General features: G+C 34.5%; 1 protein-coding gene across 11 annotated transcripts in view; it reads right to left on the minus strand.

Annotated features, from left to right (window-relative positions):
* DMD (dystrophin) overlaps positions 1-17477 on the minus strand; it is a 1301546-nt gene that overhangs the window by 661070 nt on the left and 622999 nt on the right. For 9 of the 11 annotated variants that reach the window (XM_054189211.1, XM_054189209.1, XM_054189203.1 and 6 more), the window contains 6 exons: positions 15735-15863; positions 13979-14149; positions 10306-10428; positions 8822-8959; positions 6774-6926; positions 5674-5856 (listed from right to left, as the gene is read on the minus strand). In XM_054189211.1, coding sequence (XP_054045186.1) covers positions 5674-5856; positions 6774-6926; positions 8822-8959; positions 10306-10428; positions 13979-14149; positions 15735-15863 — 897 coding nt within the window. Of the gene's footprint in view, positions 1-5673; positions 5857-6773; positions 6927-8821; positions 8960-10305; positions 10429-13978; positions 14176-15734; positions 15864-17477 lie in introns of those variants that run through there. The other 2 variants (XM_054189213.1, XM_054189212.1) reach the window with 2 other exon arrangements.

Genomic DNA, 17477 nt, shown 5'->3' on the forward strand with positions numbered 1-17477 from the left:
GAAAATAGGTGTAAACATTCAACTGTGATTCTCTTCCCAAAGATTCTCATTCATCCTCATCCCTTTGCAGACCATGGTCAAAAAAAATCCCAGTCTTCAGCTGTGCTGTGTAAAGTTATTTGTTTAAAAAGCTGCCACTGTAAATGTCAGAAAAGTTAAATGGTGTCACAGGATCACCTCTGTCCTGTCCTTAAGAGACCCAAAGCGCATAGGTGAAACAGATTCTAATCCATCACTGTATAGTTTTCTTTGGTCCAATAGGTATTTTCATATTTTGCTTTTCTAATGCTTTTTCTCTCTTTTATTTGTCATCTCTCCCACTCATTGTAGGAATTATTAAGAATTAACTTGCCCCTTCTTCTTGGCAACCATTACTTCCTTATTTACCCCAAGAAATATTTAAGCAAGGATGAGAAAAGAAAACCACTTAATTCCCACGCTGCTGGTTGTGAAACTGTGGAAAACAATGAACAAAACCAATGGCAGCACATTACCACTGCTGTATTCATGTTGCTTAGACGCAGACGGTTAATTAGGACACCAAGTCCTGTGTTTCACTAACTGTGACAGATTTATTTCAGTTGATGTTTGATTTATATATTAGAAAATATCTTCATATGTAAACATATTTTAACAGTTAAAAAAAAAAGTTTACATTCCATTAAATGAACTAAATAGAGCTCCACAGGGAAATATTAACTGAAAACTGCAAGATGCCCAAAAGAATGAACTTAAGCAAACTCTTGAATTTCATACGTAAATTTGATCAGTCCGTAATCTGGTTCCAGAAGTTGATCACAGACTCTCTCACCTGAAGTAATCATCCAGTTAGGAGACAGGTATTTTGAATTTCTGAATGCTTTACAGAATCTTAAACAGAATAATGTATTTTATTTGGAAAAATGAAGCTTATGATATTTAGGTCATAGTACGTACTAAGAGTACTGGTATTTTATTCATGTTGCAGATACCTATTGATCTGCTCAGACTAAATCACTTACCTTATAGAAATAAATACATGTTTTGTATAGCTATTTTCCTTATTCATTTTTACTCAATCCACAGTCTAGTTGATATGAAAAAGACAGTCTCTCCTGATGTTTATCATTTGATCGATTTTATTATTTTTCCCAGTATGGCCAAAATCCAGGCCCAAATATTGCAGTAGTTAAATAACCATAAATTTTGAGAGAGTGTTTGTGTGTGTTACTAATGAAATTACTGAAATGACTTAGGTAAGCCTATTTTGTTGCTTGTATATACATGAATAGGTACATAATTTGGCAGGTGTTAATAGGTTGCAAGAACAATATTCCTCTTGTCCTAAAAATACTGGCTTACTATTTACAGCATGCATAGTTCATCCGAGAGAGGGAAAGAAAAAAAGCACCACATGTGACGGCAGAAAGAATGTTGGATAGCTTGATAAAATATAGTAATAGGACATATGAAATAAGAATTTATAGTGTAGGCTCTACACCTGTGTTCATCCAGAATATGTTTTCTCATGAAAAAGGCCTTCAGTACTACGTAATTTCCGTCAGCTCAATAAAATCTAAATTGAGCCATAAACATGCTCATAGACTGCTGAAATGAAAGCATGGACAAAAAACCTTCTACAAAACAAACATTAACTAAAGCTAATTTAATTAAATGTAATCAATATATCCATAACTGATTTTGATCCTGATTTGAATTAAAACTATCTGAATCTAGCTTTTTCTCTGCAACATATAACAATTTTGATCGTCCTGGAACATTGTCATGGACTGTTGCAGATAAATAGTAACTGGAAGATTTAGCTTCAGACTGTGGCAAAGGGGATTTTCAGAAAATAATGTGCAACTGACGAGGCTTAAGCATTTTAGATTCTGCAGAGATAATCGAGAAACAAATGACCCTTGACCTCTCAAATGTTATAATTTTTACTCATTTTTTAAAAAAACCAAACATGTAATTTTAACATGCAAAAATTGCATACTGCTCTAGGATTAAACACTAATGGATTGCTTTTGAAGAGTATCTTAAGCTTCCATGAATTTCAGTGGGATTTAGTGGTTAATCATCATTTTAAAACATGATGGTAAAATATTCCACTCTTTAATTAGTTATTCAGATTTCACAACTGAAGTTACTACTGACGTATTTCAAATGGCAATTTTTAGCAGAAATGAAGTAGAATGCTAAACTTTTCTTAACACAGGAATCAGAAATCTGCCCAACTGGGAACCTGAATTTTCTGCCCACTTTTTATTTTGCCACATATGAATAAAGACACCAGGTGGGAGAAGAAATTTGTAAGATATGTGAACTCAAAAACCTTTTTCCCACTCAGTATCATTTTAGGTTTTGTGCAATTGTACTTATGTATTTGTGTACCATGTTTAATCTGATATTGCAAAAAGCCCACCTTTTCCCCTATAGAATGTCACACATTACTCTCTGACGATTTTCACATAAAGAGGCGACCACTATATCAAATGGAATAATGTCTCAAAATTGGCACTATACAGAACATACAGTGTTTGAGGTAATATAACTACATCATAGCTTATTATCAAAATTGGTGACAGAAAAATCCTTTTTATGTATATATACACACACGTATATATTTGTCAATTAGTTGCTCGATATTTACTGCTACGTTTTTGTGAAACAATCAGAATTTTATGAGAATCTACCACAGAATCATAGAATAGTTTGACCTTTAAAAGTCATCTAGTCCAACCTCCCCTGCAACGAGCAGGGACATCTTCAACTAGATCAGGCTGCTCAGAGCCCCGTCCAATCTGACCTTGAATGTCTCCAGGGATGGGGCACCACCATCCCTCTGGGCAACTTGTTCTAGTGTTTCACCACCCTCACTGCAAAAAATTTCTTCCTTATATGTAGTCTGAATCTACCCTCTTTGAGTTTAAAACCATTACCCCTTGTCCTATCGCAACAGGCCCTGCAAAAATGTTTGTCTCCATCTTTCTTATAAGCCCCCTTTAAGTACTGAAAGGCCGTAATAAGGTCTCCCTGGAACCTCCTCTTCTCCAGGCTGACCAACCCCAATTCTGAGGGAGCTACCATGCAGAGACAATCCATTCTTATGTGGTTATGGTTCCTATATCCTTCTGATGGGTCTTTCCAACAAACATTGGGGAAAAGTAAAATCCAAGGGAGCGTGATCATTCTAAATTCACACTTTGATATCAAAAATACATTAGCTCCAACAAAGGTAAGAAATGCAAATCTGTCATTAAGTCACATAATTAAAGGTCTTCTTCAATGCGGTCTTGCTATGTTTATTCAACGAATCATAAAGAATGGCAAGATATACAGTACAACTAAATCCTCATTGTTTTATAATAACAACTTTCAATTGTCAAATAAGTCTGTTATTGAATACATCATCAATTATAAATAAAAAAATGCAGTAGTTTTCTATTTCTTTTGCTTCAAAAATAAATTCATTTTTGTATTTTTATTGTATGTTTTTATTCAGTTGATGGTTAACACAGAAAATCTCTGTGAACGTTATTTTTGCTGGTCTATGCATGTTTTCAAGTGAATAGCTTGAATTTTCATTTTTCTTTTGTATTTTCAAGTCTTGCATAAACAATTAATTAATCCTCACAACATCCCTGTGAGGTAGGTACTTAGGCTGTATTAAAAAAAAAAAAGTACTCAAGCGAAATTCACTTTCTTTCACTGATTCAGCAAAATCAAAACAGTAACAAGGCAGTTGTACTTCTCACTCTGATTTGAGCCATGAAATATACCGCCTCTCACCAGTTTCAGTAGCTTCTGTAAAAATTCTAAAATAGTTCATATGAGTATCACGTTGGTCATTGTCAACAGAGCAAGATATTTTTCATAAGAAATGAGAAAGATAGAGTAATTATCCTGTACACATGTAAATTTCATTGGATAATGATCTCATACCTCAGATAAATACCAACAAGTAGCCTTCCTGCATGAAATATTAGAGAATATTTAAAAATTTAACCATTACAAGGGTAGAAATATATTATATAAATATTTTAACAATAAAAAGGCATGTAATGGTTACATGGCTTTAAAAAGTTGATGACTATCCCTTTGACCAATTCAAAAGCACATGTGCCGATGTATCTACTTTACATATTTTAAAGAAAAATATATTAATATATAGCTTTATTGATTTGCTAGTAAAATTTTATAATGGATCTACTCATCCTCTGTCATGGTAGGTGGTGGGTGAAATAAAAAAAACACATCGACAGCAGAATTTTTATATCAGTTGCATGCACATTCTTATTTCTTACTTGCTTATCAAAGGAACAAATATATGAATTATAAAAAAAAGACTCATTTACAAGACAAAGTGAAGCCTGCTCTAGCTCCATGCCAATATAAACGATTTGCAACTGATTACATCCATCAAGTTTAATGTAAACCAGAGTAATCTGAAAAGAGTAATCAGCTGGAACAAGGTTTAATAACATACAAATCAAAGTTAATGTTTCTCTGATTGTTTCCATTAACTGAATAGCTATCCCAATTATTATTTTATACATACATTATGTAACTTAATAGTAGAAAAATTAAAAATACACAATACGCTCAATACATTAAACAGAGGACTGTATTGACCAAAAGGTTATACACTATTGCTGATTTTTGGAACTTTTTTTTTTCCTCCTTTAAAACATAGTCGACCATATATCAATTGGAAATATCAATTCATGTTTTTAAATTTCCATTACCCTCTCAGTATGTCCCCTCTGCAATCTAGGTGCATTTAAAAGTAAATAAATCAAATTATATTTTGTTTACACACCCCTTTACCACTAGCACTTTTAAGATTACAGAAGAGCACACAGTGCAACAACTTCCTTGAGAGCAAATCTTTCTTTCTTCATATAAAATCAAAAGCCTAGAAGACAATGAGCAGAGTAGTAGCAATGGCAAGGAAAAAATGCCATGTAAGTGCAAGAGCAATCTCTGGTAAATGGGTAACACCCAGTAAGTATTTTGATCATAAACCTGGAGTAGTGACAGCTTATTTCCCTTTTATTTATCCAGTTATTGCAGCATGTATAAACCAGTAAGAAAAATTATACTTTATATACAACTAAACAACTCAGAAGACACAAAGTCGGTTCATAAAATTATGTTTTCATCCTGTCAAATTCAAATTTACACTCTCTTGCAAAAACTCCTTTGAGAATTCAAGCATTTGAAGAAGAGGGCATGTACATACAGTGTCATAAGAATTTTTTAAATCTCTTCCTAAGGTGGGCATAGGATGTCATGGACAAATAAAAAAACAATTAAAATTGGCGTGGGATGGGTAGTTTGAGAAAGACAATTCTTCTGTTGTACACATTCACTGAACAAAATAGAGGCATGGCAAACATGTTTTTAAACTGGAAAATGTTATGGAAAAATAATGAGGCAACAGAAATAAACATGAATTTTTCATTGCTGAGTTTTTTGTAACTGGCTGATTTAACTTAAGGGCAATTTGAAGACCAAAGCAGAGAACTACTGTATTAAAACATATAGATTCCCCCACTTGCAGACAATAGGGTTTTTTCTTATTAATATCTGAAGAGTTGACACTGACCCTGAAGCTCTCATTGTTAGTAGGATGCTGTTAGTAGTAGCAGTTGCAAACATATGGGTTTGCCAGTAACAACTCACAATTTGTGCATAGTTGAGTCTTCGAAACTGAGCAAATTTGCTCTCAAAATCTCGCCAGCGCTTGCTGAGCTGTATCAGGGTTGGCTCCACTGCTTTTGCAGCCCCATCCTTAGACAGGCGTTCAGCCTGCCTGTGCACCGCATTCAGATCTTCCTTCTTCTTCTCCAATTCTCCATCAATCTCCTAGTGAGCAAAACCAATACAGGGCCCAGGACAGTTAGCTAACTAGATCAACCAACTTAAAATTAGCAAAATACTTCTGTCAGAAATTTCATTTCCATTTTATTGTTACAATTAAAATGTACAGGTTTTCATGTCTTATTTTACGTTTAAACAGAACAAAAGTAACTGAAATTGAAGAACCTTCTTGGAGATTGGCTGTACTGATTCTAACAGCCAGCACACACTTAGCAAAGGCCAAGAGTTTCCATTTCCAGATCCTTGCTAGTACACTGGGATGGGCAATTGGAGAAATTCTTTTCTCAATAAGGGTCCGCATATTCAGGAAAAATAGTGTTCAGACAGCTTACAAATATATTATTTGACTCTCTAATATATTACTTAACTCCTATTTTACTCTGTGGGAAACTCAACAGAGAATGAAGCAAAGAAAGGCGATGCAAAACAAACTAGGAAAACCTTTGACAGTATGTAAATAAATCTATAGAGTTTGACAGTGACACATGAATATGTTCTGATGAAAATGAATGTGCTAACATGAGATAGAGGTCATCCATATATCGGTAAGTCATTTGTTCATCTGGAACAAAGATACATAAAATCAATTACAATTTTTACTAGAAAACATTTGATGCTTCTTAATACATTGCACACTCTCCGTATTATCAACAATAAAAAATTATTTAGTGTGTTTAGTGTGTTATTAACATTCTATATTACAAACAAATACAAGATATAGTACAACAAAGAAATGTCAGTTTGAACACAGATGATTAGATTTTGGTTTACTATAAATAGAAATAAAGAACTGAACTGATAACTTTCTCTATCTATTGGAATATTTGTTGCATTTGCTCTCTGTTAAGTTGATAAACTATCACTCAAAACGATCTACCATTGCCATCCCAAAACAACATTACCTTTAGCTTCTGCTCATCTTTCTGGTCTGGTAGACTGGCTAACTTTTTCTCAATGTCATCCAGCCATGTCATTAGGTCATCAGCCTGCCTCTTGTACTGATACCATTGATGAGAAATCTCTAAAGCCTTTTTTCTTCTTTGAGATCTCAAGTCCTGTTCACAGTGCAGACATTATTAGAATATGAATTAAAGGCTTATAAAATATGAATTGGCACGTGTGCACACTGAAGGGGGAAAAGAGTGCACAAGGCCACTATTTTTTTAATTAAATGTTGATATTTAAATCAAGTATATAAATATCTCAACACAGCATATTTTCTTCAGTTTAACAACATATAAGTAACTGAACACAACATATTTTCATCAGTTTAACAGATTATTTTTTCTTTTAAAGGAGGTTGCCTAATTCAGGGTTGCTTGCATGTTGAATAAACCACCGAGACAGTCATCGATATTCAGAGAAGTTAAGACTCTTACATAAACGCCAATATTTTATATAAAATGCTTCTGCTCAGAATACTTACTGGACAGATGGAAACACAGCCCACTTAGAATCTAGCCATAAGTGGGCCTCCTGTGTTTTGTGGTCTCCTGTGAAATTCTAAGCCTGCATACAAACTCTGTAGCTATTCAAAAGAAAATCATTTCAATGCAGAAATGTATGCAAAGACAGGTTTCCTTTTTCTAAATTAAATACCGTTTACATAACAAATGTCTCATGTTTATGACTCAACTTCATAAAAGTGTTAAAACTTCTCTTTAGCAGCAAGGTAAAAAAATGTTTCTTTTTCATGGAAATATTATTAAATATACTCCATTTGCATTTTCTTTAACTACTTAACTTCGCTCATTCAAAATTCATAAAATATTTTCATTACTATAACTTCTTATTAAGAAGTAAATTAAAAAATTAGTGGTACATTTCATACAAAAATACTCAGATGAATTTGCCTCAACCATTCTTGAATTTTATTTGACAAGGCTGAATGCCTTAACTGAGTCACACAAAGGAAAATCAATCACTCTATTCCATAAAAACAGCCAGTAAGGATCTGGTCAATACCATAGTTCTAGAAATACCGTTCTTATTTCTACTCCATAAAAATTACGAATTACTTCCATTTAACTTGGAACAGTCAAAGACAAACCTAATAGATTTCAAGTTTCTTTTAAATGTGGACAAAATAATAGTATATTCCAGCTAGTCTTTTACTGAATTCAAACAGATCTGCGAAACTGTAAAAGTTAGAATGAAATCCACAGGAAAGGAAAGATGCAGCTTAAAAATAAGTAATAATAAAATGTAACCATGCCATGTATCCCAAGCCAAGAACAACTTAATCAAAATTTTCAAAAGAAAGAAAGATTCTGCTTGCCAATAAGGTGAAAATTTTTTCCTCTTTTATTTTTTCCTGGAAAGGCGACACTCCCAATTACAACTATTAGCTTGTCCTAATAGGTCTCACTGTGGATGTTTGTAGGAACGGTATCATACCGTAATACCTCCAGGAGGGTGGTAACACAGAATTTTGATATGTGATTTTGGTTTTTAACCTCTTAGCTGCTAGGTCTATTGGTATTACCACCTACCCTATTATAAAGATGCTGGAGCCACTTTTCCCACTAAAGAACACAGCATGTAAATCTTTTACTATAGAATAAAACACCTTATTCATTGCCAGAGTACGTTATACAGTTGAAAATGTAGGTTTGTGAGAACTGATTCTAAGGTCTTAACCGCTGTTGGAGAAACATAAAATGTTCATAATGTGTTAAAAAAGGAATTATTATCAAAGAAATTATTGTTGTCCAACTGGCAATCGCATGATTGTAACACTGAGGACAAAACAGTACTTTTTAAGCTGGAGATTTGAAATGTCTTATCCAAGACATTAAGAGAAGTAAAAAAGAAAATACACGTTTATAGCCAAATAGTTTTAAATTACTCATCTCTAAATAGGAATGAAGATTCATTTAAGAGAACAATGCCCTGAAATGAAGAAAAAAATGGTTTTAGTAGCATGTGCTTATAATTGTAGCTCCTATACCTTGAGAGCATTATGTTTAGTCTGCAACAGCTGTTGTTTTATCTTTATTTCCTCCCGTTTTCTTTCATCTGTGATTCTCTTTTGAAGCGTGTCGCCCCTTTGCAGCAATTCTTCCACTGTGCTCTCATCATCTTCACTCTGATTTAAAAAACAACAACAACAACAAGTATAATGGGCATTTTAATCTAATTATTACTTAAGTGCTACGAGATACAGACATGTAAAACTACACTTCTGCCAAGGTAATCACCTAACAGCTACTTGCAGTTCTATACTGAAGACCAAATAACTTTTACTTGCTTTCTACAACACATGTAGACACTTGATAGGTAAAAGTAAAAAAGCACTTCAAAACCTACAGATCTTTGATATTAGATTTTACGCAGCATCCAAGATAACAGGATGAAAATATTAAAGGTGAAATATATATATTTCACTTGAAAACAAAAAGAATAGATATACCTAAAATCATTGTCAGTAGTCACTTAAACTGACAGTATACTAGGAGGCCATGTAACTCCTGACCATTTCACATATCATCACAATGCAAAACAGCTATTCTGGCAGGGAAAAATGGTACCACAAAACACTTTTCACATAGTAGTTAAATCCATGCCACAGCTTCTGGGAGTGTATCTCTTGAACAACACTAAACATTTTATGTAAAGAAAGGGAACAAAATATTCTCAAGTAATTGATTCACTTAGAATTTACCACTGCAGTACATACTGCCTTAAATTTTACTTTTCTTGCATTAAAAAAAAAAAAAAAAAAAGAAAAGAAAAAAGTCCTGTAAAAATTCCTTTCAGCATTTGTATAAAATAGTCATCTTTGAAGAATTCCTTAACAGGAAAAGAACACTGAGTTTTTATGTTGCTTGTAAAGAAATATATAGCACAGCAGTATCGTAATTCTCTCTCTTTTTTTTTTCCCCCCTAATAGGCATATATGGTTTTACTACTTGTGAAGAGCAAACGTGAGTAATAAAGCTTACCACAGCCACAAAACTACTTACAATAAATGGTATAATCATAACGGTTAAGAACTAACTGGCAAGTGGCATTTCTTTCAGCGGTGATTGCCTAGCATTTGTTTTTATTGAATGTCGTCTTTTACTATATTGCCCATTTAGATATATCATTCTGTGTCTTCTTGGTCTTTATAGTGCTACAGAGATTTTAATATTAATTCCCACTTCTGTAATATTGCTGGTACTCACATAGAACCTGTAAATAATATTCCTGTTTCGCTTAGTGTTTTCACAAGGGTCAAAAAATATTTTTCTTATAAACTAACAATTAACTTATCGCTAAAAGTTTTAGTTAATGCTAACTTGGGACTTTTGATTTTATACTATATTAGCACAGTAAAATTTTGTCCAATTCATACCTAAAGATCCTATCTCAAATATCAAAGTTTCTAGTTTTCACTCAGGTTTTTTTATCTCCCTGCCTACTTCACTCAGCCTTCCATTTCATACATACCATATCTTTATTGAAGTCCTCCTCTTTCAGATTCACCCCCTGCTGAATTTCAACCTCCAGTGGTTCAAGTATTTTTTGTATATCAAAGTCAAATTGCTCCATTTCCTTCAAAGGAATGAAGGGCTAAAATGGCAGAAATACAAAGATTATTTATTTAAATCACACACTTAATAGTTTTATCAGAAACATAAAAAGAGACATCTGTTCTACTCCCTATTGCTAAAACAATGGTAGACTTTCCATCATCTGAAAAAATATCTACACCATACAACTCAAAGTACCCAAAGATACAAGTAAAGATAGGTATTTAACGATACTGTAAAATTTCCATATAAGAAAACATAAGGATTCTACAGTGAGTGAAATTTTTTTTAAAAAAACCATGATGTTCTTACATTTGTGTGTGAGAACAGGCCCAGCTAAACAGTGTAAAATAATGATTTGTCTAAAAAATTAAACATTGACACTACTTGGTTAAATCTGGTTTGTCAGAAATTACACAGGAACAAGCAATCCATTCAGATGAAAAACCGCCTACTACTTCCAATTGAGAAAAATTTCATGATAATTTGTTTCAGTATTTTGAAATCATTTGTCTCTCACAAAGAACAGCAAAACTGCCAGGTCAACTATGCAAAACAAAAGACAGCTAATCTTTATGTAAAATATTCCTCTGACAATATTTTGTAGCATATTAAAAAAAGCAATAACGCTTGGCTAAAAGAGCTTGTGTTTCAAAAATGCCTCAACAAAAAATGCAGGACCAAAAATCCCTCAACCAAACAAAATAGCCACAATTCCTCCAAAATGAATCACAGTATAATTATGGTGCTTTAACTTAGCGTTCGGTTTTAATCTCTAAAAGAAGTGCCACACATTAACAACAATACACCGCCCTTTATCTACCTGATACCTGAGTGTCTCTGGATAGTTTAATGTACCATATGCAGTATATTTATTAAGTGCATTGCAAAGGATCAACAGAAAAAGCTTTCTTCCTTCAAAGCTTTAAATGCAAGAACAAACAACAAATTCTTGATGATTCTTGCATAAAACTTAGATTTAAAGGTAATTCATGCTTTATGGACATGCAACTGTCTTCTTGCTAAAGACATAAGCACATTATATTCTAATCAATCAATCAATCCAACTGGTATTTATTATAATGCAAAAGTTTGTAGTGAAGATGGTAACAATCAAAGTTAATCAGTTAAAACAAGAGAGACTGGACACCGACTGCAATCTGTTCTCAGCTGTTACTCAGATGACCTGGGAGAATTAGGATAAAAATGCCTTAATTGTATCTGGTTGATTGTTTAATGAAAAAGACATTGCGCAGTTATGAAAATTAGTGGAAATATAATAATGTATGATATTTATAGAGAATAACACTGTGCTCTCAAATTTTCATCAAGAAGCTCAGTGAGCACTCAAACTGAGGTAGAAATAATAGCAAACTACACAGTAATTTCTTTTTAAATGCTCTGAAGGATGTCTTCAAAAGTACTTAAATCTCACAAAATGACAAATCAACTAATAAAACTGGAACATAAATTTACTAATCTCTGACAAATGCTAAAAACAAAAAGAAAAATGGAACAAAAATACTAAACGAAATTCCAATAATTGAATGAGGTTCAAAGACCAATTGAAAACATTAAATTTCATTTTAGCACGCTACAGTCATTTTGTTAATTCAGGGCACAACAATTATATACTACAATTTACTGACTTCACAGGTCATTTCTTATTTACTGTTGGACTGACAATTGTTAGTGTTTGAAAAAAATATAGCTAATTTGAAAACAGATGAGAATTGATTGAAATAGATTATGAGAGCTTACTATCCTCTTGAATTGATTTTTAAATCTATTATTCACCGAGTGAATAATTTTACCTAAGTATGAAAAAAACCCAAACCACTTAGGAAGCATGATATCACCCCATAAGAATAATAATTTTTCAGCTCATGAAGCTGAAATCATGACTAAGGGAAGTGCACCCACCTACATTATACAGGTGGACAAAACGAGGGACCCAGCAATTTAGTCCTTTATCCAAATGCATACAGCAAGTGAGCAGAACCAACAGGAATTCAGAAAAGCTTCTGCCTCTCTATCTTATGCAATACCTATTACCATAGATAACCTTTGTGAATCATACCCTAGCTGTCCAATCCACAAGGTCCTGGAAAATGTCCCTAAATTCTAATTTACTGTTAAAATTATATGTTGTAGTAATTCCTCTCATCTTGCTAGGTACACAGTGTATAACGCTTAGTGCGGTGCTGCCATTCCAGCTCATCTTGCCTATACAATCATAAATGGGAGAACACCTGAGAGAGAACATTGCCAGGTGAAAGACATTGCAGGCCCTGTCCTGAAGACACTTCATTTTGTTAAACTTCATTTACCCCTTCTTTGAGTGAGCCCACAACATGCAATGCAAATAGTTAAGCCCTGATAAACCATCTACGGGCAAGTCCCATTATTCCCGAAGACAAGAAATGATTTCATACAACCCTATCTAAGTTTGCATCAGCCCTGTATGCTTACAGTGTTGTGGAAGTGCAAGGTAAAACTGAGAAGGAAATCCAGACTGCACATAGCAGATGTTCACAATAAAAACGTCACCCAGCACAGTTGTTTGGGCTTTGTGCCAAGATGTTCTCCATCTGCAGTTTGTACTTCTGTAAGAAGTAAGTGAGGAGCGCCACACTGGAATGGCTGAAGTACTACTGATGGCCAATGGGAAAAAAAAGATGACCTTTATGCATAGGACATATTCTTTCCTGTTCTAGAAATTAAACCTGAATAAGCTCAAATATCCACACAGAATGTGCTGGTTACACAGGGTATTGAGCCCTGCATAAACCCCAAACAACTCAGGAAAACCATGTCTCTTTGCTTATGCTTTTTGCAAAGCTTATTTCCTGCTCTGCTACTGATCCTTTATGCATTCATTTCCAGTGCTATTTCACTAGCCAGCAAAAAGGTTAAGAACAAGATCCATGCATTCCCATTATCCTATATATCAACCTGCTTGGCTGCCTGCTTTAATCTGCCGAATAGCTCGCCGCAATAAAGGCAGCAAATACAATGGAGAAAGGAAGTGGCTTACGTCCTCCAGCATTTCAATTCAGAAGTCACAACTAAAAATTTCCTAATCCATATTGAATTCAGATTCAGTAGTCAAACTAGTTGTACAGATGAGTAGCTGAAGTATAACTGATACAATCTCTGTGTATGTTTATACATATATCTATCTATCTCACCTTGGTGAGTCACAGCCTCGTAGGAAAAGACTGAGTGCACTGAATGAAAAATTAGCCCCCAAAAGCCAATCTATATATATAAAAAAAAAAGGCTACTCCTACTTTGGGAAGATTAAGAATCTTACTGATTCCTAGATGTTGCTCATTCTTTATAAGTTAATGAAGTAATCATTGTTAGGTTCACATAAAGTCAGAGAATACTTCCAATTGTGAAACGTCGATAAATGACCTTAATGCCAAAATCCACATTTAAAAACCCCATATATTCTTAGGATCTACACTTTTTTCCTTTAAAAGCTTAGTTTTTGGGGAAACTGTAGCCTGCTATGTAGCTGTAATCATGCACCTTATATAAATACCGTTTTGTATGCATCTCCACATGGAATCAAGTCCTCCTACCTTTCCACTCTTAATTCTTTGTGATATAGCTGCAAATCGCTGGTTGAGCTCTGACAGTTTAGGCTCTACTACTTTCCTGCAGTGATCTCCACGGTTTGTCATCAAGTCTACCGCCCGGTCACGCACAGAGTCCACCTTTGGATGCATATCATTCAGCTCAGCCTTTAAGCGCTACAGTCCGTGAGCAAGAGACAGGGCTTGAAGTTAGTAATAAATGCAAAGAGAGAGAAAGAGAGAGAGAGAGAGAGAGTGTGCAAAGGAATAGGGAGCAAAACCACAAAGCAAATTCAGATAATTATGCATGAGTGTGTAAATCCAGTAGAAGTACATTAGATAACATTCCATCATCCCTCAAATTTATAGTAGGAATGTATCTACGTGTCTGTTTTAATATCTCCTAGAGGAAATTAATGGTGAACGTTATTTCTAGACAGGTTCTTATCCGCAATAATACAACCTTCAGCATATTTCAGGATACACTAAATTATTTTATGTTTCTAAAGCAAAGAAGAGCTGCTAATTCATGTGTTACGGAACTGGATGTATAGCTGTTGCTTTCATTACTGTTCATGCCTGTAGTTGAGGCAGAGAAAAATGACCGGATGAAAACCAGTGGGAATTTTTTCTATAAATCTACCACAAATTACAAAAAGTTGAGGGCAAATACCTCCTTCCTCTGCAACAGTAATCTTAACAGTAGATCCCAGTATGGGTAGAGGGCGAAAAAGATAGCCAGGCATTCAGGAATCATAAACACAGTTGGGCATTCAGAATTACATTTCACTGTCTGTATGAAATGCCTTTGTGCAATACAAATATATATACCTGTATTGACGGCAAAGAAAATTGTACTTTGTACCTGATGATGGCAAGATTGCTCTTTCAACTACAAAAGTCTGTCCTGCAATCCTGCTGAGATCAATGAGGCATTGATGTATGCTCTGCCTTGGAATTTGTAAGGTTTTTCTTTAGTAAATGGTATCATTATGTTAGCGTCAGCAATACAATTCTGATTTTGATTTGCTAACTGTTCTTCAGATAGTATGTTCTGACCATGAAGTTCAGTACAAAGTAAAACTTCACACCGATTTCAGAAGAAAAAAAATAATCCGTATAGATAATAATTTGAAGTTGTTTAATCTTAACAAAGAAGGTATTTTAAATGAGATATTTCAAAAATTCAAAATCCACATCTATCCTGAAAGTTAATTTTTCATCAGTTGGTCAAATGATGCAATAAAACTTTCTGATCAGTACACTAACTCGTTATTATACAGCTAGTTCACCATATAATATTCTTGTCTCTGGTGTTCATCTGGCATCAACGCAAACAGTGTTCATAGAAATAAAACAATCATATGACAGAGATAAGAAATGCAGATACCATAGATATCAGAAAAGTATCACAGAAAATCAGAAAAGCAATTAAAAATGAAGAACACAGAAAAAAAGGATTTTATTCAATCAGATGTGTTTAAAGAGTATTTTCCAGCAAACACAGGATTAATAAGCTGCTGTTCTACTCAGCAGGAATTCCCAAAGACTTATAATAACATATCTGGTTTTATTTCTGCAAGGGTGTAACTTCTGTAATGCAGTACAAATTTATTAAGTAATCTACAAGCTGCCAGAGGGCAGCTTTATCACAGAAAAAAAGGATGTTAATCAATTTGTGATACCTTTCCAAATATGCTAGTTTTGACACAGTCCTTTTTAGAATAAAGTTAATGCTTTCCAGAAAATTGCATTTTTTTACCTTAAGAATTTCCTCTTTTTGCTGGGGCTTTTGTTTATCAGATTCATCCAACAGTATTTCAGCACGATACATCCAAGTTGTGACATTAGCTACATTCTGATCAAAAGCATCCATTTGCTTTTGATATTCCTGTATGTGGAAAAGGTAAATACTGCATACAAAAAAAGTAATGAGAACTGAAATAATAGCCGTAATTATGCCAACTGTGGCAAACATGCATACAGTATGAAGCTAAACTTGTTTATTTTACACGGTAACTGCTTGTTTTGTGAAGGACAGAATCTGTTGTTTGTTGGCTCTCACTTTATATGTTAAGTTTCTTTAAAAAGACATTCTAGGAGAGAGAGAGAAGCTTCCAAAGTGACAGGCAGGAGGGTGATGAAGTCACAGCAAGACGCAAGTGTCTGCAGCTTGGCCAGACTACTGAGAGGAACAGGAAGCTGACAGACAGACCTACTGGAGGTGGAAAGAAGAGTTTCTCGAGAACCAGGTCCAGAACTCATTTTAGAAAGCCACTAAGTTGATTGAAACTCAGATAGTAAGAAGGATGCACAACCAAGAACGGGAGCTTTGTATATCAAACTCTTATTTACACCTCATCTAATGTTTCTGCTTTGAGACTCTGCTTTTTAGAAAAGCTATTCCAGTTGATACTCTGATAAATCTTTTTTTCTCTCCTTAATTTAAAAATATTTTGTCTTTTTTGGTGAGCTCACTAGAACAAGGCCTATGCATATCCAAACAATACATACCTGTACCACACACCAGAAATCAAGGATTTTACTAGTCCTTTTGGCCCCCACACATATGTACCTTTATTTTACACTGTTCTAAAATCAGTAAAAGACCAGCTCCCTCTCTTATACCTTTTAATCACGGGTTCCAGTAAATACTAACAAAAGAATCCAAAGCCAAGAAAGAAAGTAGAGGAATACATAACTATACCAGTCTACAAACTCCATTATAGTCAGTTCCACAATGAAGCTGAGCACCTACATCACACTGAATGAAATGCTTAAGTTTTCCAGGCAGAATAGACACAACTAAATGCTTTCACTTGTATACTACATACAGCTGAAGAAGCCCTGTATTGATGCTGTATATCCGTCACAGAAGTACTTGTAATGTAGCCACACAGACTCCAGTGGAGCTGTAACAAGTCATGATAAAGGCTAACACAACCTTGAGAATCACTTTAGTTTCTCTAGGTTGAAACTGCATTCCCATGCTCTCAGCAACAGAAACAGCATACAAGATTTCCCAAAGTGTTCTGGCAGGCCGATGGTTAAGACTATTCTGTGTTTAAGGGTTCAAGCTGTCATCTCTTCATGGCAGAATGAATTTTAAGGGAGAATGTAGTTACGTGACTATCAGCAGTTTGAAGCAGCTGGGGCTGAGGCTCCTGAATCTGTATTAAATATGTATTAGGGATTTTACTTTTGACTAGGCTTAATCTGGTCCCCTTAAGTAATTGTCCCCACCAAAACATGCACTATAAAACTATCCAAAGGAGGGTCATGCAGTTCTGAAAGACCATAGTCCATGAGCACATTAGGTGTGCACCTGGAGCAGAGCTGATGTAGTTGTCTCCAAGATGAATCTAGTTCACACACGCCAAAACTACCCTGAGGACCAAACCAACATGCAAGTAGAGACTTCCCAACTGTAGTATTCCAAACAGAAGAGCTAATGTAGCCAAAGCAGCTGAGGTTGTTGTTGTTAATATAAGACTTACTCCACTTA

This window comes from Rissa tridactyla, chromosome 1 (genome assembly GCF_028500815.1).
Source record: "Rissa tridactyla isolate bRisTri1 chromosome 1, bRisTri1.patW.cur.20221130, whole genome shotgun sequence".
In the NCBI taxonomy this organism is placed as follows: domain Eukaryota; kingdom Metazoa; phylum Chordata; class Aves; order Charadriiformes; family Laridae; genus Rissa; species Rissa tridactyla.